The sequence below is a fragment of the Heptranchias perlo genome, chromosome 1, assembly GCF_035084215.1.
Source record: "Heptranchias perlo isolate sHepPer1 chromosome 1, sHepPer1.hap1, whole genome shotgun sequence".
Lineage (NCBI taxonomy): Eukaryota > Metazoa > Chordata > Chondrichthyes > Hexanchiformes > Hexanchidae > Heptranchias > Heptranchias perlo.
Window position 1 is genome coordinate 43,700,678 of NC_090325.1, and position 25,511 is coordinate 43,726,188.

General features: G+C 42.7%; 1 protein-coding gene across 4 annotated transcripts in view; it reads left to right on the forward strand.

Moving 5' to 3' along the window:
- The window catches only part of LOC137321761 (AT-rich interactive domain-containing protein 3A-like), a 475,814-nt gene that overhangs the window by 446,801 nt on the left and 3,502 nt on the right, over window positions 1–25,511 (forward strand). For 2 of the 4 annotated variants that reach the window (XM_067984380.1, XM_067984413.1), the window contains exons 5-7: window positions 2,581–2,825; window positions 10,228–10,539; window positions 16,417–16,509. In XM_067984380.1, coding sequence (XP_067840481.1) covers window positions 2,581–2,825; window positions 10,228–10,539; window positions 16,417–16,509 — 650 coding nt within the window. The remainder of the gene's footprint in view (window positions 1–2,580; window positions 2,826–10,227; window positions 10,540–16,416; window positions 16,510–25,511) is intronic. The other 2 variants (XM_067984391.1, XM_067984402.1) reach the window with 2 other exon arrangements.

A 25,511-nucleotide genomic window follows, 5' to 3' on the forward strand; every position in this document is an offset into this window, starting at 1 on the left:
CATAGCCACAATATTCCCTTGGTGCATTTCTAATGACCCTGAATTCCATTTGTTACAAAGAACCTGTCTAGTTCTTTCTTGAAACCCATTAAGGTTTCGTGTTCCACCACTTGTGTCAGTAATCTGTTCCACTTTCTTAACACCCTTTTAGTATAAAGGTTTCTCCTGCATTTCCTAACTTTTTTTGTTGTCCTTAATTTTCAAATATGATCTCCTGTGCTTAAATTCTATACGCAACAAAAAAGCTTACTTGGATCCAAATTTGCCGAAACCTTTCATAATCTTAAACACTTCTATCATATCCTCTCTCATAGAGAAAATTCTGCATTGGCTGGGGACATACTGAAAGTATTAAAGTTACTATATAAATGCAAGTCTTTCTTTCTTCCTTTCTTTATAGATGTTAGACTAACTGGTCCATAATTTCTCAATTTATGTCCTGTTATTTTTTGGAATATCAGACATTAGTTATCTTCCATTATTTAAGTACAGTCCTGTATTTATTGAACTCTGCAAAAAATTACCCAAAATATTAGTTATATAATCACATATATTTCCTGCCCATCTATCATATTTCTAACCCTTAACGTCCTCTCTGATCTTTAACATTTGCTTTGTGCACAGTTTAAAAAAAATTTGTATCTTTGCTGTTGCAGTGAAAATCCTGCCCCTCTATTGTCATCTTGCCCCTTCATACAAATAAGGGTTCTGCTCATAAAGAAACATAACCCCACATCTTCTGAAAAAATTGCCACTGTATAAGGTTTTCAAGGAAGACTCCTGCTTCTGAAATTGAGTGGTTAATGCTGATCTTGAGTTCAACTGTGTGAGGTCAATTCAGGCTCAATGGATCTAAAACTTGCATCAAGGCCAATTTGATGTCTTCATCTCCCAATATGACAATTTTGAAAAACTCCAATAACGCAGAGTGTAGTAGTAGAAGACATTGACATCTGTCAGTTTGGTGAGCTTTGTAGCAACTTGGAGGTTTCAGACAGAGTGCAGTGAAGGCATATCAATATCAGAGCTACTTAAAATAATCCTAAGTATTTTTCACCCTCCCCTCCCAAACAAAGGTGTTCCACTATATAATAGCTTAAAAATTAGAGCCAGGACTTTCAGGAGTAAAGTTAGGAAACACTTCTACACGCAAAGGGTGGTAGAAGTTTGGAACTCTCTTCCAAAAATGGCAGTTGATGCTAGCTCAATTGTTAATTTTAAATCTGAGATTAATAGATTTTTGTTAACGAAAGATATTAAGGGATATGGGGCTAAGGCAGGTATGTGGCATTCGGTCACAGATCAGCCATGATCGCATTGAATGGTGGAACAGGCTCGAGGGGCTAAATGGCCTACTCCTGTTCCTATGATTTTAATTCCATTTATTAGTGCATCATGAAAGTAACCCTTTAAAATGACAGGAAGAATCAACCCCGTGAATACACAATGACTTTCTCCAATGAGTAGATGAGCTATGAAGACCAGGAAGGTCCCAGGCTCAGACCCCAGTCTGTACGAGTTAACGTCATCTCTGTTGGAGTGGTGGTGGGAGCATTGGAATTGGACTCAGCATCCCTGGATTAGGAAGGGAGAAATCAACCAGGCTTCCTGCTTTTGATCACTATACAGTAACTACTGCTGAAATTGTGTGTCAGTGTGGACAGGATTGGGTTTGACTGTGATGGTCACTGTGGTCCAATGCTTTACTAATATCCCACCATCAAAGCTCACACATGAAGAATGAGTACTTAGGCAAAGCACTGGGAAGTGACCAACACTCAGCAAGGAGTCATTGGCTTTAAGAAAGGTGGGGAGAAACAGAAAGACAAATAATTTTAAAAGAATATATATATATATATATATAGCATCTTGCTCTTGGGTCCACATTAAAGTAAGTTAAAAAATGAAAAACTTACCTGTTCTTTGTCAGCTTCCAGCAGTCCTTTTAAGGACCACAAGTTAGGCCACCATGGACCCAGAAAAAGTGAGCAAAGCATGGGTTATGACAAAGACATTAGGCCCCTGATTAGCATATTCTAGGAGCCTAACGCCTGTTTCAGGCAGGTGCCCCGGGCACTCAGAAGTTGCCTGTTGCCAAATTGGCTCTTCTGGAGGGGTTGGGCACGGGAGACTGTGCCAGAAATTTGTCCCCTCAACACCCATTACTCACCCAAAATCTCCCTATTTGTTCAACTAACCTGCTCTATCTCAGGAGTACATCCCGTACTGCTTCAGTGTGTCTTTTTTCATTTTGCACAGCAGCCATCTTTACAGCCTGAAGGAGATTGTAATTTAGTAGAAATGTCACACTAATGTTGTAAGGAATACCATTTCTAAGGTTAGGATAAAGATTTGACGTTATAAAGAGTAGTAGGAAATTTAGTGCAAATCTTACTATGTTTTACCTGACTGAGAAGTGTTTGGTATTCATGGTGGATGCAAGAAATAAAAATAAGTTGCAGTCTCTGTATTGCCATTCCAAGTACACACAGAAGTGAATGAAAGTGAAATAATATGACTACTCTGAACTATTTTTCCAAAATTATTTGTTACCTAATTATTTTGTAAATTACCTTCCAGATATATGAAGTACCTATATCCATATGAATGTGAAAAGCGAGGCCTGAGCTCACCTGGAGAGCTGCAGGCAGCTATTGACAGCAACAGACGAGAGGGCCGAAGGCAGAGTTATGGATCTACATTGTTTAACTACTCCCCTGTGGGGACGCCAACAATCTTATCCTCCCCTAAGATACAGATGCCTACCATAGCTATATCCACTCATAATGGCAGCCATATTAGCCATGGACATTCTATAAAGAAAGGTATTGTGTTCAGATTTTTACAAAATAAACTCTGAATTAATAGAATAGTGCAATCTTTAAAAGCTATAGTGTCGCACAATTGGCTTGCAACTTTGCGTCTATATAAATGCAGAGTGGAATGTCCCAAGCAGTCAAAGTTTTCTGTCCGTTGAGTTAACCATTTTAAATTTATTTACTTATTTGCAGCGGATGTGCTAGGATTTCCATCGTTGGTTGTGGAATCGTTGTAGACAGAGCTAAGCGATTCCACAACCAATGGATCAGATCAAAGCTCTGCAGTCCTGCCACATCCAGTCGTGAATGGTGGTGGACAATTAAGCAACTAATGGGGGGGGGAGGCTCTGTAAACATCCCCATCCTCAATGATAACGGAGTCCAGCACATGAGTGCAAAAGACAAGGCTGAAGCGTTTGCAACTATCTTCAGCCAGAAGTGCCGAGTGGATGATCCATCTCGGTCTCCTCCCGATATCCCCACCATCACAGAAGCCAGTCTTCAGCCAATTCGATTCACTCCACGTGATATCAAGAAACAGCTCGGTGCACTGGATACAGCAAAGGCAATGGGCCCCGACAACATCCCGGCTGTAGTGCTGAAATCTTGTGCTCCAGAACTAGCTACGCCTCTAGCCAAGCTGTTCCAGTACAGCTACAACACTGGGATCTACCCGACAATGTGGAAAATTGCCCAGGTATGTCCTGTCCACAAAAAGCAGGACAAATCCAATCCGGCCAATTATCACCCCATCAGTCTACTCTTGATCATCAGCAAAGTGATGGAAGGTGTTGTCGACAGTGCTATCAAACGGCACTTACTCACCAATAACCTGCTCACCGATGCTCGGTTTGGGTTCCGCCAGGACCACTCAGCACCAGACCTCATTGCAGCCTTGGTCCAAACATGGACAAAAGAGCTGAATTCCAGAGGTGAGGTGAGAGTGACTGCCCTTGACATCAAGGCAGCATTTGACTGAGTGTGGCACCAAGGAGCCCTAGTAAAATTGAAGTCAATGGGAATCAAGGGGAAAACTCTCCAGTGGCTGGAGTCATACCTAGCATAAAGGAAGATGGTAGTCTTTGTTGGAGGCCAATCATCTCAGCCCCAGGACATTGCTGCAGGAGTTCCTCAGGGCAGTGTCCTAGGCCCAACCATCTTCAGCTGCTTCATCAATGACCTTCCCTCCATCATAAGGTCAGAAATGGGGATGTTCGCTGATGATTGCACAGTGTTCAGTTCCATTCGCAACCCCTCAAATAATGAAGCAGTCCGTGCCCGCATGCAGCAAGACCAGGACAACATCCAGGCTAGAGCTGATAAGTGGCAAGTAACATTCGTGCCAGACAAGTGCCAGGCAATGACCATCTCCAACAAGAGAGTGTCTAACCACCCCCCCTTGACATTCAACAACATTACCATCACCGAATCCCCCACCATCAACATCCTGGGGGTCACCATTGACCAGAAACTTAACTGGACCAGCCACATAAATACTGTGGCTACGAGAGCAGGTCAGAGGCTGGGTATTCTGTGGCGAGTGACTCACCTCCTCATTCCCCAAAGCCTTTCCACCATCTACAAGGCACAAGTCAGGAGTGTGATGGAATACTCTCCACTTGCCTGGATGAGTGCAGCTCCAACAACACTCAAGAAGCTCGACACCATCCAGGACAAAGCAGCCCGCTTGATTGGCACCCCATCTACCACCCTAAACATTCACTCCCTTCACCACCGGCGCACAGTGGCTGCAGTGTGTACCATCCACAGGATGCACTGCAGCAACTCGCCAAGGCTTCTTCGACAGCACCTCCCAAACCCATGACCTCTACCATCTAGAAGGACAAGGGCAGCAGGCACATGGGAACAACACCACCTGCACGTTCCCCTCCATGTCACACATGATCCCGACTTGGAAATATATCGCCGTTCCTTCATCGTCACTGGGTCAAAATCCTGGAACTCCCTTCCTAACAGCACTGTGGGAGAACCTTCACCACACGGACTGCAGCGGTTCAAGAAGGCGGCTCACCAACACCTTCTCCAGGGCAATTAGGGATGGGCAATAAATGCTGGCCTCGCCAGCGACGCCCACATCCCATGAACGAATAAAAAAAATAAACCTCTTCACCCTGAGAGTTCAGCTCATTGATGGGGAGGATTCACGGGTGGGAGTGTACATTCATGAGAAGGACCTGTGCCAAAAACTTTGAAACAATTATGTGAGGAACACCACTTTTTTTTCCCTAAGGTGTCAGCTATTTTAGTCATCTTCCTTCCTGTATGTAAAGAAAGTTTAAGTAGTTGCTGAGTGTGGCCACTGCAGTTTTAAACCGTAGTGTGGTTTCTTAATAATTGTCACTAATAAGTAATTTTCAAGTTTCCGTATCGGGGCTTCAGATAATATCTTAAACAAGAAAAGCAGATGGATCTAAAAAGATATCGGAACACCCAGATTAGGTCAATGGCTCATTAATCCATGGTTGAAATGTATAATTTTGATGATTTTCAATGTTCTGGGCAATCATTGAGTCCATTGCTAGAGCCGGATTAAGAATTCCTATAGATAGGGAGAAATTGTTTCCACTGGCAGGTGGTTGGTAACCAAAGGACACAGATTTAAGATAATTGGCAAAAAATCCAGGGGGGATATGAGGAGAAATTTTTTTATGCAGCAAATTGTTACAATCTGTAATGCACTACCTGAAAGGGTGGTGGAAGCAGATTCAATAGTAATTTTGAAAAAGGAATTGGATAAATACTTGAAAAGGACAAATTTGCAGGGCTATGGGGAAAGAGCAGAGGAGCGGGACTAATTGAAGAAGCCTATCAAAGAGCAGGCACGATGGGCCGAATGGCCTCCTTCTGTGCTGTATGATTCTATGATTCTATACCAAAAAAATATCAAAACTGAGATTCAAGCAAACACGGGATTTCATTATCAAATGATTGGAACAAAGGTACAAAAGGTTATTTTTTCATATATGTAACCAAGTTATAAAATGTATCTACACATTACAGCCTGCTAGCCTACAATGCAGTTAATCTAGTTACTGTCATAAGCATTGATACTTCTTTCAGCGTTGCATTTGGATAACACATGTCAAGGGTTGAGATAACATCATAAACCAGTTGATCAAAATCATCTCAATCCCAAGACATTTTACTGCCTTGAAGCGTGCTGCGTAGTATATTATTCAATTGTGAGGGACATCAATGCACAAAGCATCCTGCCTTCACCTAGCATTCACAGAGATACGCTTACAGCCAGGGCACATCACGATGAGAGCAGGGATTTTTCCCTTTCTTACCCAGGGATGATGTAGCCAATCATATTGTTATTCTGCTGCCTCAGTTTAGATTTGCTATATTAGCACAGACCAAGGATGGAGCCTGGGGCTTTCCTGATCTATATGGTGCAGTATCTCACCACAGAGTGCATTTACTCCATCAACCACCCCGGATTAGGAAGGTCATTTGCCCTATATTAACTCAGTTACCCAGAAAGGAAAGTTCCCTTCTCCTTCCGACCTTGTTCCCATTTGCTTACTTTTGTAGGTGTAGGTCTCTTATAAGCAGGAGAATATCAATTAAACTACACTGTCGTCACCTATGTTCTAGCAATCCCAAGTTCATAAAGATCACTGGTTCATTCTGAATTTATAGAACTGACAGCTGATCAGTGCACGAGGAATGCTGAACCTCTAATGCTCTGAATGCTCAGTCATTAATGTTTAAGGATTTAGGTTGTGGTAGTTTCTTGCAGCACCTTACTGTTATCTGGTTCCTTTACAAGTCTTACCATACCTGTTCATGCATCATGACGTCCATTAAAAGGTGCTTATATTATCTTTGAGAGTAGGTGTCAGCCTTGGCTCAGTGGTAGCACTCTCTAAGTCAGCTGGTTGTGGATTCAAGTCCCACTCCAGAGATTTGAGCAAATAACCTAGGCTGACACTTCAGTGCTGCAATGTTAGAGGAGCTTTCTTTCAGATGAGATGTAAAACCTGCTCAAGCAGACATAAAAAATGCCATGGCACTAGCAGGGAGCTCTTCTGCTGTACTGACTAATATTTATCCCTCAACCAAAACAGAGTATCCAGTCATTTATCTCATTGTTGTTTGTGGGACCTTGCTGTGCGCAAAATTTGGCTGCCTTGTTTCCCTACATTACAACAGTGACTATACTTCCAGAGTACTTCATTGGCTGTGAAGCGCTTTGGAGATGGGGATAGGGCAGGAAAGTGGAGTTGAGGTAGAAGATCAGCCATGATCTTATTGTATAGCGGAGCAGGCTTGAGGAGCCGTGTGGCCTACTCCTGTTCCTATTTCTGATGTTCTTATGGAACATCCTGAGGTCGTGAAAGGCACTATATTAGTGCAAGTTTTTTTTTTCATTTTGGGTGCTTTATAAAATATACCCGTTTTAACGTAGTAATGCTTCTTCTAAAACGGTTAAAAGAATCTCATACATAGGACCACGTAGGGCATCCCATTTAGGAAAAATATTCTCATTCTTTTTACGTACTCTTAGAACAATAAAATGAGGTGCCAGTTCTTATATAAAAGTAAGGATCAACTCTAGGATATAGGCAGCTCCTCCCCATAAATGAGATTACCAGAGCAGCCGAGGCAAGGAATTTGAAGACATTTTTTGACAAGTAACAAATATATGAAGAAGTGAGTGTGCACTTCAGTCTTAATACATTCCTGTCCAAACAGGGCAAAGAAATCATTGATCATAGTCACCAATAACCCAAAAGTGGCTTTTGCACTTTTCTGACCCAAACAGGTTGAAAATATTGACTGCATAAAAAAATGGCAAATATCCTAGGATGATATTGTTTTGTTTAAAAGCACGGTCAATGTTAGGTTCTGCTGGTTAATCTAAGGTATTTCCAGTAGGATTCCCGGGGTAGATCGGGAATGCACCTAAACTGCTGCTGGGAAATAAGGCAGAAAAAATACACATGACTACACCTCCAGAATGGGATTTCTTGTCCACTTCAAGAAGAGCCCCATTTTTTGCCCCCCCCCTTTCCCCACTTGAATTCCACCAGAATTGTGCAATTCACATTTCACAATTATTTTTCAGATTGACACTGGTGAACAGAAAGTACTTCCCTCTCCCTTTAAGTTGCTCCTCTTTGCTCAATAAAGTACAGAACAGAGGGCGCTAAATTGGGCCGTGTAGCGCCCATTGTTTCGGCGCTACACGGCCTCTCCGACATTCAAAATGACATCCTGGCTGCGCACGCACGTTTTCAGCGTGACGTGCGCCGGACGCCAACTTGGTATAGGAGTTAGCGCAGGCGCAGGTAAGAAACGCTGGAAGCATGTAAAGTAGGGAGAAAATAGCTACAATCAGTGTGCAACACTAATTTAAAGTGATAGACACGATTTTGGGACTTAACGCTCAACTCAATGCACAGTCTTAACTCCGACCATCTGAACGTGTCTTAGAGTGCCTGGAGGACCCCTACCAGTGCTATTTAAAGGGATCATGCAGGATTTACAGGTTAGTGGCTGGATTATTGCTTCTGGCTGCTGAGACATTTGTAACTGTTTTTGGGGGTCTCCTATACTTGAGTACTAGGACTAGAGGACATAGCTTAACATTTAGAGCCAGGATGTGCAGGAGTGAAGTTAGGAAATGCTTCTACATGCAAAGGGTGGGAGAAGTTTGGAACGCTCTTCTGCACATGGCAGTTGATGCTAGCTCAATTGTGAATTCTAAATCTGAGATTGATAGTTTTCTGTGAACCAAGGGTATTAAGGTATATGGGGCTAAGACGGGTATATGGAGTTAGGTCACAGGTCCACCATGATCTCATTGAATGGTGGAACAGGCTCGAGGGGCTAAATGCCACTGCCGCTTGCTGCCTCCTGATATGCGCCACCTTCTCCTGCAAGAAAGTGGGATGTGTGTCTGGGTGATGAGCCTGTCATAGTTGAATAGCTGCCAGTGTATGTGGCCTGTGGGTTGTGGGTGGGCAGCTTGTAACAGTGGTAATGTGTAAGGGTGAGAGGAAGCATCTGGTTGGTAGAGTTGAGTACTGATGGAAAGAGTTTGTTGATATGTGGGTGATGGGAGGTGTAGTGCGTGGAGCAGTTGGTAGGAAACGCCACTTGACAGTTGACCTCACTCATGTCAAAGCATTGAACTTCTTCCTGCATTGCATCCATGTTCGTGATGCTGTGCACCTGGCATTGACTTCGTCCCCCACTGCCACTTGGATATATATTTGGAGGGCCTCTTGCTGCCCCTCCCACCCTGCGGATATAGGATGTCCCTCCTTTTGTCCACCTCTTGCACCAAGGTCTCTAGTGCATCAGCAGAGAACCTTGGTTCACGCACTCTCGCAGGCCTGGTACCAACTCAGATCGGCAGATTGGTGAGGTCTGGCGTGCAGATTGGAGGATGTGGGATTTAGTAGTGCGCATCCTTTATTCAATATTTTAACATAACTCATCAGTGTGTAAACATAGGGATGGGACCTGCATCTGTGTTTTACTTGTGCGATGTCTGATTTTCAGCAAATACAGGTACCAGCTACCTTTAAGAGATTTCTAAGAAACATCCTCCCTTTAAGAGATTGGGCTCTCCCTGCTGGTGGAAAGTGCAAATTGCATTGATTCCACATGCAAGGCCCAGAATGGAACACTGATTGCAGGTTAGTACTCAGGCCGGCCGAAACTCCCGTCCTGCCTGCCCAGGGGTCATTGGGCACGGGATAATAGCGCATCATGCTACCCACGCCCAAAAACGGCCCTTATACAATTTTTTTCCCCCCAGACTGTCTTGTCCTGTCAGCATGGGTTTCTTTGGAGGCTCTGAGCTAAAGGAATGGGGGGGAAAAGAAAAGAATCTTTTTTTTTATTTATTCGTTCACGGGATGTGGGCGTCGCTGGCGAGGCCAGCATTTATTGCGCATCCCTAATTGCCCTTGAGAAGGTGTTGGTGAGCCGCCTTCTTGAACCGCTGCAGTCCGTGTGGTGAAGGTTCTCCCACAGTGCTGTTAGGAAGGGAGTTCCAGGATTTTGACCCAGCGACGATGAAGAAACGACGATATATTTCCAAGTCGGGATGGTGTGTGACTTGGAGGGGAACGTGCAGGTGGTGTTGTTCCCATGTGCCTGCAGCCCTTGTCCTTCTAGGTGGTAGAGGTCGCGGGTTTGGGACCCTCCCATCAAACATGTGAATTAGCTATCCTATTTAACTCTTAGTGGTGATTTTAATTTTAATTTAAGGATCACTAATTAGATTCATCTTCCTGTTGTAAACCTCATGACTGGACTGGGCCCTGGTGATATTGAAAATTTCGGTCTGTTTAAGGATTTGGTGGACCTCTTCGTAGCTAGTGTAGTCTTTTGGTAACAGATTACTTTCTTCTCGTCTTCGTCCTAGAAGAACCTATGCTGTCAACAGCAGGACACAATCGAATAGCAATCCCGCTCAGCATTGCCGGTCACCATGTGAGCACAGCCCAGGCCATTGCGACTCAGGCGGCCGTAGCGCAAGTGGCAGCGGCTCAGGCGACGGCCGCTCAGGCAGCAGCCCTGGACCAGCTGCGAGAGAAGCTCGATTCGGGGGAGCCACCGGAGAAAAAGATGTCAGTCATGGCAGAGGAACAGCAACGGCTCATGCAACAAGCGCTGCAGCAGAACCTGTTGGCCATGGCAACACAGATCCCTATGAACATTAAAATCAATAGTAGAGGTAAGGCGAGAAGAGTTAATTCATGCTAAGATGCTGGATTCTGTCAAAGATTTCTCATTGATACTCTACTTTGTTGTGCATCACCCCCACACTAGCCATATATCATGTAGTAGATGATTCCCCACTTTCACTTGTAGCCTCTAAATTCTCTCTCTATTGCAACCTTTCTTCACTTCATTAATGTGACCATAATCTCTGCTTCCTTATAGTTTCTACTTTGTTCCTTCTGAGTTCCAACTATGCCATCCTACATGTTTATTCTCATTGTGTTGAAATCAAGACCCATCTCCCTGCCTCCTAATTTTATTCATTTTTTCCCCGGCCTCAAAATATGGAACTCCTTACCTCCTTCGGTTTTCCCTCTCTCCTACAATCTACAGGTTCTTAAAATTTTAATCCAGCCAATACTTTCTGATTTAATTAGCCATTCTTCTACCTTTACTGACTTCTGCACTGTGGATTGTAGCCTTCATCGAAGTGTTTTTTAAAAGAAAAATACAATTAAATGTCTACTGAATATGTTAAGATATTCTGTACAAATTTGCATTTGAGATAAAGTATCAAGTAATTTGTCCAAATAATATATACCTTATATGGAAAATCCTAGTAACTTATGCTAAAAGACCCTCTTGCTGAAGCTTGATGCTATTTTTAAAGTACTTTTGACATAACATTGTATAATCTCAATCTTTCCTTATTTCCTATTGAAGAGGCCTGCTCATTGTGTTACATTTTTAACATTTCATCCCCCAACAAGGTGAGATATGCCTGTGCTGTAGAATAGAACATCTGCTTACATTTCACACTCATTGTCAATATCAGGTATGCACAGATAAAATATGCCATAGGCCACATACAACGTAAATCTTCAGCGGTCTGCCCCGTAGTGCCTTAACTCACATGGGACAACAGCTGCTGCAAGATGTTATCCAGATGTCAGCTATAAGAACACAGGCTCATATATCCAGAGTTCAGCACCTACTATGATTGGCCTGTTGAAAGGCAAACAGCTGCTGCTGAAGCTCCACATCTCCAACTGGTGGAACCACCATCTGATTGGGATGTGATATGTGTTGAAGTTTTTATTAGGAGGATAATGGAAAAGCACTCACACATTTTATGGTAGTTGTGCTGCTTGCCATGCCAGTTTTGAGGAGCTTTTTGTACTTGCTGTCTGCCTAATGAGGGTTCAAACCTGCACTTGTCAGTAGTCTAGTGACCAACTGCTGACTGTCCTCTTTGGTGGCAGGTAAGCTGAATCTCTTTGGGGTCACAGTTGTTAATTGTACCTGTGATTTATATCAATTAGTGGTGATTGTATTCAGGTGGTGGGTATCAACTGGGGATTCTCTTGTATCTTTTTATAGGAGGGTGTGTAATGTTGAGCTGGGTGAATAAAAGCTTGGAAGCAACTGAAGACCAGGCTCTAGTATTTTATTCTTCACCACCTGGCTATCCAATTTGTAGCAACAGTGTCTCCAAGATGGCATGCCCAGCAACAGAAGTTCAATTCTCTGTGGCAGGCTTGGTGATCCAATACCTGACCCAAGCAGGCTCTGCACTGCTCTATGGAACTTTTGGTGATTGATAAGTCAACCTGGCTCACTAGCTATCACTGGGAGGTTCACCGCCACATAACCCTCAGCCAATAATATAATGGGTTGAGTGATCCTGGATGGATAAGTGGCAGGAAGTTTATCAGTGCTCTATGTAGTTTTAGATGGTTAAACTCCAGTATTAACCCTGCACACAGTTTGGGATCCTTAAACCTTGACTCCCTGAAGGGAGATTGTGATCAAAGCCTCTACAATTTCCTCTCTGGAGAATGAAGGTGGAGATACTAAATGAGTACTTTGCTTCATTTTTTACACAAGAGTGTGGTAGTGGAAAAGAAAGGGTATAAGAGGAGATTAAGCAATTAGATAGAACAACTATAGGGCAATAAAGGGAAATAGTACTGAAAAAAAATGATGGCAATTGAAATGAAAAGGGGGACGGGGCCATCCTAGAATATTGAGGGAAATCAGCAAGGTAATTGTAGAGGTTTTGATCACAATCTTATAAACATTTCTGGATAGGGACTTTGTGCCAGTGGAATAGAATGATTCGATTTAACATAACTGTTCAAGAAGTGAAACAGGTTGAATTGGGTAATTATAGACCAATCAGCCAAACATTGCTAGTGGGTAAAGACAGAAGGAACTTGCATTTATATAATGCCCATCATACCTCAGGATGTCCCAATGTTTTTCCTCATAGCTCAGACCCTCAACACCAGAGATCAGCCTTGTGGTTCTTCTCTGCACTGACTCCAGCACTTGAATGTCTCCCTTGTTTCTTAGTAACCAGAACTGGACAGAGTACTCAAGGTGTGGTCTGAGCAGATCACTATACATTTTGATCATGAGTTCATCTAAATTGTAATCTACTGTTTTGGCTATATAGTTAAACATTCTATTGGCTTTGTTGATTTGCATTGGTTGGACATGTTAAGCATTGAGTCCACTAAGACTCTTAGGTCTCTTTCAACTTCATCCTTAGCTATTTTAACACCATTCAGGAAGTATGCATGTTGCCCATTTTCCTATTTTTAAAAATTTGTTCTTGGGATGTGGGCATCACTGGCAAGGCAGTATTTATTGCTCATCCCTCATTGCCTTGAGCTCTTTAAGAGTCAATTACACAGTGTGAGACTGAAGTCAAATGTAGGCCCCTTCCCTGAAGGATATTAGTGAACCAGTTGGATTTTTATGGCAGCTTTATTAAATTCATTTTCATAATTGCTCCAGTTGAATAGCTAGCACCAACTCAGGCATGATAGGTTCAATGGCCTCCTTCCACAATGTAATCTCTCTCTAAAAAAATTCTGATTTCATCAAGGCAATTCATCCATAGCTTCCAGTGGTGTTCTCTGGTTGGCCAGCCAGAAAACACAAACCTGCCAGCACTATTCACCCAAGCCACTCCATACATCTTTAAAAATTAACCCCAACATATTTCCTTGAGACTGAGGAAAGTCATTTGGCTGAGATCGAAGGATACAAGTATGAGGCAGCTCTGGGACTTGAACCAATGACCACAGTTTGTGGTATCCATCAAAGAATGAATGAAATCACAGAATGCAATCCCCCGATCAGTAAAAATCCCATAAAATCCTGTAATCCTATATAATAAAAGTGGAATTTGAATTATTTCATCATCAATAACGAGTGACCCTAATTATATGGAATCACAAAATGAGATGTCCAAACACCAGTAAAAAATCCAGAATCTAATATAATAAAAGTGGAATCTAAGTTTGACCTCCATTTGGAAGGGAAACCAATGTACCACTTATGCTACTGTATTGTTGACAGAGATTTTCAAAATTTTCATTATATCATGAGCTTTAAAGGTTTTAGCCTTCAGTTTGATACTGGTACTGATTGGGTCTCCTTATCTAAGGAAGGATATACTTGCCTTAGAGGCGGTGCAATGAAGGTTCACTAGATTAATTCCTGGGATGAGAGGGTTGTCCTATGAGGAGAGGTTGAGTAGAATGGGCCTATACTCGCTGGAGTTTCGAAAAATGAGAGGTGATCTCATTGAAACATATAAGATTCTTGGAGGGCTTGATAGGGTAGATGCTGAGAGGTTGTTTCCCCTGGCTGGAGAGTCTAGAACCAGAGGGCATAGTCGCAGGATAAAGGGTTGGCCGTTTAAGACTGAGATGAGGAGGAATTTCACTCAGAGGGTTGTGAATCTTTGGAATTCTCTACCCCAGAGGGCCATGGATGCTGAGTCATTGAATATATTCAAGGTTGAGATCGATAGATTTTTGGACTCTAGGGGAATCAAGGATATGGGGATCGGGCAGGAAGGTGGAGTGGAGGTCGAAGGTCAGCCATGATCTGATTGAATGGCGGAGCAGGCGACTCCTGCTCCTATTTCTTATGTTCTTGATGTCAGCTCTGCTCCCTTTTCACAATACATTATTTTTTATTATACTAAGGTCTGTTCATTCTTTTCCTTCAACTTCCATGGGTGGTGATCCAAAGACTATATGTCTCACTAAAGAAGTTTGCAGTGTGCCTGCTCCTTTAATGGCTTATTGTTTATAGCATTATGTAACTTTCTCCTTTCTTATGCTCCATATAATGCCCTCAGACTGTCTTCAGTCCTTTTTCTGCTGCCTCTGGCATCTGTTGTATTTGCATTGCTCTTGTGAATTTGTGTGAGAGGCTGAGGTGTGTTTTCTGTTGGTACCTGGAAGCACCCTGTGTAGAACTTGAGCACGGTGATCACCTTCACTTCTACTGAGCTTGCCACCTGGATGTTGCTCCTTTACTTCAGGTCTGACTCCAGGAACTAATATGTGCCTATTTGAAAAGCACAGGCTTCTTACACACTGTTCAGTTGCTGAGATCCAGATAGATAACATATCAATGGTACCCATATTGCAGTGGCTAGTACTGAGTCCTAAAACCCTTTTCCCATGATCTGAAACCTCCCAGGCTATAGTCTCCTGCTGTTCCTCCTTCTCTTTCCTCCAGAATATCTAGCAATAGGATGTTTGATATAACACCTATGCTACAGGATTCATCAAAAGGCTAGTTCTCTCCTGCTTTATTCATCCCTTGAACTCTGCAGAAATCTCTGGTGTGTTTGTGCCAGTTTCAGTTATACAAAATTAATGAGATGTATGAATCAAGTAAATCCTGAGTAAATTTGTAAGTTTCCTTTAATTGCTGCTCAACAACTAGTTAACAAGCAAAAAACTGTTCATGATGGGTCAGTGTGTTACATCTGATTACCTCAGGAACAATATTAGTGTGAACAAAAGTTATTGCCCATTCCATTACCTATAACTAACCAAATTACTACTCTTTAATCACAATTAGTGTGCTCACCAATTCTAATGCTAAGACCAAATTAAACCCCTAATAGAAGTGCCAGGATGGCTGGTGTGGAAAATAGAAACTACTACACTGTTGGAGTAGGAGATGCTCTTACAAGATTAGGATTTAGGCATATTATTGGGCAGAATAGAGGGAGCTTTACACTTTACTCCATTGTTCCGTATACCTATTTGTAAAGCGCCTTGGGATGTTGTTTACATTAGAGGCGCTTTATAAATGCGAGTTATTTTTGATATTGTTCTCAATCTTGGAAAGCTTAATTCTGATTGCTGGTGCCTGAAATAAAAAGTGTTCCATTCCCCAGCACTAACAATCTTCAGCTTGATGAGTACAAAAAAAAGTTTTAACAAAACCAACTTGTATCTCGATCAATAGCTTTACTAAGTAAGGAAAATGTCATTTGAGGTATGAGGTTTACATCTTTCAGTAAGATTTTTTGCTTTACAACTGTAAGGAAATTAGTAGCCATTCCCATTCGTTATTTCCTGACATTGATTTTGAAATTTGGATCAATTTTTTCTGTCATCTTGGTATCCTCTATTCTTTTGCTTTACAAAACGCTTACAACTAGTCTGGATAGGAACTTTCTTTTGTTAAGAAACCTGGGTGAAGGCCAAAGTCCATGGTGCAGGACACCACCAAGTCTAAAAGAGTAGGAGAAATGAAAAACTAGTGGTTAGAAGGCAAACTCCCCCCTGCAAACTTGGCTTTTAAAAGCTTGTAGAAAAGAAAGACCGAAGAAGGTAAAGAATTCCACTAATTGGGCCCAATTTCACCTTAATAAAGAGCAGCTCCTGGCAAGTACAGAGGGGAAAAGAAAAACACAGTGTACTTGCAATACTTGTTAAGAACAACTCTGTAATCAAATATCCCAGTGCTATCAGGTCCCAGGAGTCAGCTTATCATCGCTAGTTTACTCTCTCAGCTATCTTGCTTTTTGGCACTCATATTGGTATTTTCTTCTTCTTGCTTTCCCCAGCAGATGACAGACAAGAAACTGCATTGAACCTGTCTACAAATGGCATTAGCAGCATCAACATGTCAATAGAAATAAATGGAGTTGTCTACACAGGTAAATAGAAGGCTGTTTTCCGATGTAATTGCAAGCAGGAAATCCAATAACTTATAGCAGTGCAGTGGCATTAAGTTCTATACACAATTTGATGTCTTTACTATAAAATCCATTCTAATGAAGTGGCAGTCCGATGCAGTTAAAAAAGTTAAATATCTTGAAATTGCCCTTGTTGATTTTCGGTCGATTGTGCTCATTGTCTTAGATTGAGAAACAGACTGCTGAATCCAGACTGTGTGTCGTTGAGCTGAGGGTTTAATTACCACTGTGTAAGCACTGGCAGTTCAGAGCCCTCTCTGCCATGTTCACTTGCCCTTTAATTCTAGCCCGTTCCTAAGGGAACAGATGGAAACATGGAATTAAATAGGATGGGGGGGGGGGAACGGAAGCACCGATAGGACAGGGATACTTACTAAGGAATGTTGTACTAAACATAGAAGAGAATAAGAATGAAAACTGCAGCTAAGACAGCTGTAGAGCACATCATATAACAGGAGTCTTTGGTCTGACCATTAGCTGCTGGTCATTTTTTTCAAAGAGCACTAGACCGTAAAAATAATAAGCAGTATGTGGAAATGTAGCAACAAATTCACCATCTTTCGTGGCCTAAGGCACAATCTTTATACAGTGAAGCCTGTATTGAGTAGCCTGAGTCTGTGCTAACCATAATTGACTGCCTATATACCCTATTTGTATTTCTAGTGATTCTGCAAAGTGTAAAAGGATGCTGGTGCTTATCTTGTTTATATTGGAGGGTGGATTCACAGTATCAGTGATAACATGGAAGTAATTGCGCATCCTCAACATTGCACATGCACAGTTATCTAAAGCCAGCGATTGCAAGTTTAAAGCAACTGTGTACACACAATCTTGTGCATGCTGTCTTAACTGTAGTTTTCATTTTGGTGACTTGCATCTTTCCTGATGTCAGAGACACATATCCATTGCTGGCCTATACGGATGGGTAGGAAACTCAGAGTGGTCACAAAAAAAAGCAGCCAGAGGCTGGTGGCCATTTACATTTGCCATCAGTGGTGTTTTGCCTCTGGAGTTGGGGAACAAACCTTGTCACAGAGCCATGCTTCAACAGCAAGCATTTTTCTTTAGAGATAGTTCCATAGTAGAAACAAGACATACAATGGTGGCTATCCCTGCTGAGTTCAGGTGGAAATGCAGCAGGAACAGCAGGAAAATGGGGCAGTGAGGCCTACCGCCACCACCCTGCTGTGACCTTGAATCCACACCCCTGCCGGTACTGTTGCCAGCTATCCCTTACCAACCACCGCATGTAAATGCTGGCAGGAGGGGGAGGGGGCACCAGACTCCAGCCTCATTCCTCCCCGTGTCCATCCCTGTTATCACCTGGTGGAAGGTGACAGTAGGCCTGGGGTAGCAGTACTAATGGCCCCAATGTGCAGAAAAGTAGGGACAGGACTTAGTAGAGACCTCCTCTTCCTCCGATCTTGCCTTCATGTAAAGCCGCAGCTTTTCTTTTGTTTAGGACACTTCTGCCTCCATTAAGGTCCCTCACTACTACTGCAGTTGCATTCCAGCTGCAGCACCACCTCAGTTTCCCTGTTGGCAGCAGGAATCTGACTGGGGGCCCACCCTGCTTTGCTAATGCTCCCCCCCTCCCCTCACCGCCCTGCTTTGCCAATGCTCCCCATCCCCCCACCACCCTGCTTTGCCAATGCTTCCCTCTCCCCTCCTCACTGCCCTGCTTTGCCAATGCTCCCCATCCCCCCACCACCCTGCTTTGCCAATGCTTCCCCCTCCCCTCCTCACCACCATGCTTTGCCAATGCACCCGACCCAGGAAAATGGGTCGGAGTTGCAGTGTGGTCAGAGTGGCAGGCAGAAGACCCACCCTGGCCGCTGCTATAAGCAAAATCTAGCCCATGGTGCCTTGTCTTTTATTATGGAAGTGTCTCTAGCGGCAAATGTATATTATACATAGGTAGTACTACTACTAAATTCCCGTCCGTCAGCCCAGCAGCGGCAATGGGGCTGAATGAATTCCCTCCACTGTTGTCGGTTCTGAACTAGCTTGGCCGCTTCAGTCATCCGTATCCCTTTCTGTGACAAGTCAGTCTTGACATTGTCTATCCTGCGCTTCCTTACTCTTCCTCGGCTTCTTGTCCTGTGTACTTCTGCATGCAGGGCCATGAAAGATTCCAGCTGTTTCCATTTCAAACGTGCCCAAACCAACGCAATTGTCTTTCTTGGATCTTCTGCATAAGCGTTGTTCCTTATCCAGCCATGTTCTTATATTATCATTCTCGATTTTTTGCATCCTGGATACTCCCAGTATTCCTCTCAGCCAACTCATCTCTGCTGTTAGTATCTTTTTCTCATCAGCTTTTCTCATGTTCCACTACTCATATCCGTATAATAATATTATACATGGGTATTCAGATGAAAACAGCATCTATGGTTTAGATGAGCTGGACACAGCAGTGTGGCTATTTTTATGGTAGTACACCTGACAGTTTAACAGGTTTTATCTGCTAAAATTAACTTTGCAGTAGATTTTGACTGCTGGTCACGACAGGAGGTGAGTCAGCGACAGCTTGGCGCAGTCAGTTCCAGTTAAGTGAATAAGTGATAGGTTGATATTTGCATGAGGTCAGCCGAAACTGAAATAAAAAGCCTCTTTACTTAGGGATTCCAGAGGCATTGTCACTTGAAATTTCTTGCTTGCAAGCTAATCATTTCTATCTGTAAATTAGGATAAATTTGGAAGTAGTGAAAAGTATGGTTTGCAATGCAACCCTACTGTAAAATCGACGGAAATGTTTTTGAACAGATTACAACGTGTATTTTTACAAAACGGTTTGAAAGCATTGTCACTCTGAGTAAACGTAGCATTTCTGAGAATATGGGCTAGTATTTCTGCAGGCATTTTCCCGATCTCCCACTGCATCTTTGACTGATTGCAAAGTTCCTCCGGGCTTTCTGCTGAACTTCCAGTGAAGATAATGCAGGAGATTGGGAGAACCCTCATGGAAATTCTGTCGCTACATGTACAAGCCAGACTGATGGCAACTGGTGAACATAAGAACATAAGAAATAGGAGCAGGAGTAGGCCAATCGGCCCTTCGAGCCTGCTCCGCCATTCAATAAGATCATGGCTGATCTGATCCTAACCTCAAATCTAAATTCATGTCCAATTTCCTGCCCGCTCCCCGTAACCCCTAATAAGAACATAAGAAATAGGAGCAGGAGTAGGAGAAATAGGAGCAGGAGTAGGAGAAATAGGAGCAGGAGTAGGAGGAACCTTTAATAATAATACCAGACAGAAATTACTTTTAATTCCATTAATTCCCCTCCTGCAGCCACGACAGCAGCTTTCCCACCAGGCCTGCAGACAGAGAAGGCCCTCCAAGCTAAGTGTAAAAACTTTCCTTTGTAGGGCCAAGATGAGCAGGAGTGCTCCTCCAGGTCCCACAGGGTAAATCACCGCCTCCGCTGCCCCAGACTCCCAATGCCCCCTCCCAATTCCCTCCTGTGAGTCTCTCCCGAGACAACCCTCCCTGTGACTTCCCTTAGAGCCTTCTGCCACCCAAACGTCCTCTCCCAGCTGCCTCATTCCACTCATTTCGAGCGGGCAGCTGACCCGTGGTGCATGGGGAGTTAAAATACTCCCTGCCTCAAACCTAGGCCTGCAAGTGCATTTTGCACTTGCCCTGTCCCGCATCTGCCTGAAACCTGTTCAGAGTTAAAATTGACCCCATGCACTTTTTGCGGGCAAGGCTGCACACCAGGAGCACATATATGGAAAATTGTCCCTATATTGCAGACTTTGAAATGACTGCAGTGCTTGCTGCTATTTATAATTTGCTTCTTTTAAGCAAGGCTTTTTCTGTGAAAGGTACTGTTCTACACTTAGATGGGCCTACCAATTCTCCTGCATTTGATGGGATTTTCATGCAGCAAATCGTGATTTCTTGCCCTCCCACATTTACACACTGTGCTAGTAATTCTGAGCATATTTTATTTTGCTTTCTCTACATGGAGAGCAAGCTTACCACCACCTTCTCAAGGGCAGTTAGGGATGGGCAATAAATGCCGGCCTCGCCAGCGACGCCCACATCCCATGAACGAATAAAAAAAAATCCTCGTATCTGCTTTTAGAGCAATTTTAAAGGTGCTATTTTTAAAAGTCCAGGCCCTGTAACTGTAATAGAGGGCTTTCACTACTGCTATGAGTACTGGGATGCCCCTACGTCCATAGCTAATAGTGAGAGAAAGCAAGAGAAGACACATGCAAATACCACAGACAATGGACCAATGAAGAGAGAATGAGAAATACCGATAAAGGGAGACAGTGGAAAAAAAGAGAAAAACAGGGAAAAGAGAAGAGAATAATACATAATGCAGCTTGGTCATCACCAAATAACAGACACAACTTGCTACCTTTAGCCATGTATATGTTTTTGGCATCATTGGATGAATCAGATATATATCTGGCAAATAAAAATCTCACACCCGGAATTTGTCCAATATTGACAGCTCTGTACATCACTCTAATGTGAATTATAGAAAATATAAACTCCAACTTCTATGTAGTTTTGGATGCTGAGTGGAAAGGCAATCAAGCATTTCAGCTGATGAATCACGAACTACAGTAACTGTTTGGAAGTCTAGATATGCATGAAGATTAAAGATTTATGAGCTGATAATTGTTTAAAACAAAAGAAATGTGTCGGGGGAAGTGGGAGGTGGTAAAACACCTATAAATCTTAAAACTAGCAGTGTTATTTAGAATCCTGTCTTTGTATGGGGACATTTTGTTTCCATACTCTGCAGCCTGACTCACTCCAACCATCAGAACAAACACTAAAATCTTTAGTGCCTTTTAAAATAAACTTGTTGCTATCAGCTGCCTGCAGAACCTATTGGGGGAGTAGCAGATATAAAGGGACACTGCAATTTCACCATTTACCACAATATTAATATAACCCCATTTTTAACATAGTAACACAGTCATGTTTTGAGTAGAAAATAATTAGTCTACCTAGCCCACTCTTCCAAAGCAGCCATTGGTTTTGTTTTCATGATTTCAGGAATTAATGGCCCTCTATCCCCTTTTCTAATAGGAATTTTTCAAACTTTGCCATGGCTTTTTGTTCCACCAACCCCACTAGTAATCTGTTTCACAATTCTATCATCCTCGAATTAAATGTTGCCTAAATTTCACAGCCTGGAAATTCCACAGGGTTCTCCCAATCTCAGAATCCCCAGTAAAAGGGTGTAAATTGTCATTTTCAGCTGTTTACGTCCGGGGGTTTTGCCAATCTCCTGCCCACGTTATGGCGGAGGATTGAGAGAATCCCAACAAATTTCAATGCCCCAATTTCCTTTGACACCCTTTAAACTTACTGTTCCCTAGTCTTCAAATTCTGGATCCTCAAATACTCCATATTTAAAAACCTTGATCAAAATCCCCCATCCTCCTCTTCTCCAGCGATTAAAGTCACAGGGTAGACAATCTTTTCTCACAACTTAACTGTTATAAGTTCAGGAATCAGCTTCATAATGCGGAGACCAAAATTAAATACAGTACTCCAGATGCACCTCATTAAAGCCAGATACAACTTCAAAATCACTTCTTTAGATTGTCACACCTCTAGCTATACATCCCAACATTTTATTTGGCTTTTTAACCATCTGCGAACATTGAACCAACGGTTTTAAAATTCTAAGCACCAAACCGCCAAATCTGTTTCTTGCTCTGTTGCCTCTAGAATGTTGCCATCCGATACGTAATCCACATTGTTGCTTCTTCAACTTAATCTCATGACTCTAAACTTATCATAGAAAGTTACGGCACAGAAGGAGGCCATTCGGCCCATCATGTCTGTGCCGGCCGAAAAAGAGCTATCCAGCATAATCCCACTTTCCAGCACTTGGTTCGTAGCCCTGTAGGTTACAGCACTTCAAGTGCACATCCAGGTACTTTTTAAATGAGCCTCTACCACCCTTTCAGGCAGTGAGTTCCAGACCCCTACCACCCTCTGGGTGAAAAAATTTCTCCTCAGCTCCCCTCTAATCCTTCTACCAATTACTTTAAATCTATACCCCCTGGTTACTGACCCCTCTGCTAGGGGAAATAGGTACTCCCTATCCAATCTATCTAGTCCCGTCATAATTTTACATACCTCAATTAAATCTCCTCACAGCCTCCTTTGTTCCAAAGAAAACAACCCCAGCCTATCCAATCTTTTCTCATAGCTAAAATTCTCCAGCCCTGGCTCTCCTCTGTACCCTCTCCAGTGCGATCACATCTTTCCTGTAATTTGGTGACCAGAACCGTACGCTATACTTAAGCTCTGGCCTAACCAATGTTTTACACAGTTCCAGCATAACCTCCCTGCTCTTATATTCTATGCCTCAGCTAATAAAGGAAAGTATCCCGTATGCCTTTTTAACCACCTTATCTACCTGTCCTGCCACCTTCAGAGATCTGTGGACATGTACTCCAAGGTCCCTTTGTTCCTCTACACCTCTTAGTATCCTCCCATTAATTGTGTACTCCCTTGCCTTGTTTGCCCTCCCCAAATGCATTACCTGTATCTGTATTAAACTCCATCTGACCAAGCCTGTGCTGACACATTTGGATTATTGCATATTGATTAGTGTTCACCACTGCACCCAATTGGGTGTCATTGTCAAACAGTGCCACATAATAGGCTTGTCAGCAAAATTGAAGCCCCTGGAATAAAAGGGCAGTGGCAGCATGGATATGAAATTGGCTAAGTGACAGGAAACAGAGAGTAGTGGTGAATGGTTGTTTTTTGGACTGGGGGAAGGTATATAATGGTGTTCCCTAGGGGTTGGTACTAGGACCACTGCTTTTTTTGATATATATTAATAACTTGGCAGATGAAATTTAATGCAGGGAAATGCGAAGTGATACATTTTGGCAGGAAGAACGAGGCGAAGCATTATAAATTAATTGGTACAATTCTAACGGGCATGCAGGAACAGAGAGACCTGGTGGTATATGTGCACAAATCTTTGAAGGTGGCAGGACAGGTTGAGAAAGTGGTTAAAAAAGCATACAGGATCCTGGGCTTTATAAATAGAGGCATAGAGTAAAAAAGCAAGGAAGTTATGTTGAACCTTTAGAAAACACTGGTTCGGCCACAACTGGGGTATTGTGTACAATTCTGGGCAATGCACTTTAGGAAGGATGTGAAGGCCTTAGAGAGGGTGCAGAAAAGATTTACTAGAATGGTTCCAGGGATGAGGGACTTCAGCTATGTGGATAGACTGGCGAAGCTGAGATTGTTCTCCTTAGAGCAGAGAAGGTTGAGTGGAGATTTGTTAGAGGTGTTCAAAATCATGAAGGGTTTAGATAAAGTAAATAAAGAGAAACTGTTCCCATTGGCGGAAGGATCGAGAACCAGAGGACACAGATTTAAGGTGATTGGCAAAAGAACCAAAGGCAACATGAGGAAAACATTTTTTACGCCGAGTAGTTATGATCTGGAATGCTCTGCCTGAAAGGGTGGTGGAAGCAGATTCAATCATGGCTTTCAAAAAGGAACTGGATAAATACTTGAAGGGAAAAAGTTTGCAGGGCTACAAGGAAAGAGCAGGGGAATAGGACTAATTGGATTGCTTTTACAAAGAGCTGGCACAGGCTCGATGGGCCGAATGGCCTCCTTCTGTGCTGTAACGATTCTATGATTCTTTGGACAATATTTTGTTATAAAATTATAAATAACAGTGACCCGAACACTGACTCCTGTGGGACTCCAATGACAGTTGGTTTCCTGTTGACACCTTCCTGTCCATCATCACTTTTTGTTGTCTATCTTTCAGCCATTCATCAATTTGTCCATGGTGTCAGACTTGGCTTTCGCCTCTCAGGCAGAAGATTGTGGGCTCATGTCCCACTCCAGTGCACATAATCTAGGCTGACACTCCAGTGCAGCACTAAGGGAATCTAGATAGATAACATCCACTGCTTGACCCTGATCCACCATGCCGTCTTTCAGATGGGACGTTAAACTGAGGTCCTTTGTGCCCTCCTAGATTGATGTAAAAGTTCCCATGACACTATTCGAAGAACTGGGAGGTTTTCTGCAGTGTCCTGGCAAATATTTATCCCTCAACCAACGTCACTAAAACAGATTATCTGGTCATTATCTCATTGCTGTTGAAACCTTGCTGTGTGCAAATTGGCAGCTGCATTTCCTATATTAGAACAGTGACTACACTTCAAAAGTACTTCATTGGCTGTAAAGCGCTTTGGGATATCCTGAGGCCGTGAAAGACGCTATATAAAATGCAAGTCTTATTTTTTAATACTTTGCTATCTATCTGATGGGTATGCACCTTGTGAAGTAGTTTATTATGTGGGACAGTGTCAAATGCCTACCTGAAATCTAGATAGATAACATCCACTGCTTGACCCTGATCCACCATGTTCACAAACAAATCAAAATGGTCAAATGTTGCACGTCCCTTCTGAACCCATGCTGGCTCTAGTTAATCAGACCATATCCTTCCAGATGATCTCTTCTGTAAAGATCACCGGCTCACTGAAGAGGGCTGCATTTGCATTCTGCAGCGTACTAAAGATACTTTCCCCAACATGTTCACCGGCATAATTTTATCAAATTATGATGTTAAACATTCAAATTAAAACTTCAGATTCCAGATCTGAAATAGAAATTATTCAACTCTCTAGCATTGCAGAACTAAATCTAGGGCAACATCGTGCACTCTGTGATTTCACTGTTCAGAGTTTAAGGGAAATACATTCATGTTATGTTTGCACTGAGCGGATTTGTGCAGTTTTCTCCTCCAATGTCATCTGACATAATGTATTATTTAGAAAGAAGCTAGTCATATTCTGTGTGGCTTCAGTCGGAAGGTTCACTGGAAATGTACAGGCAAGGTGTAGATTCTGCCCTCACATTTTGTTATCTAAGTGCATATATATTATAATAATAATTTATCTCATGTTCTCTCCTATTCTTTTTAGTCTCA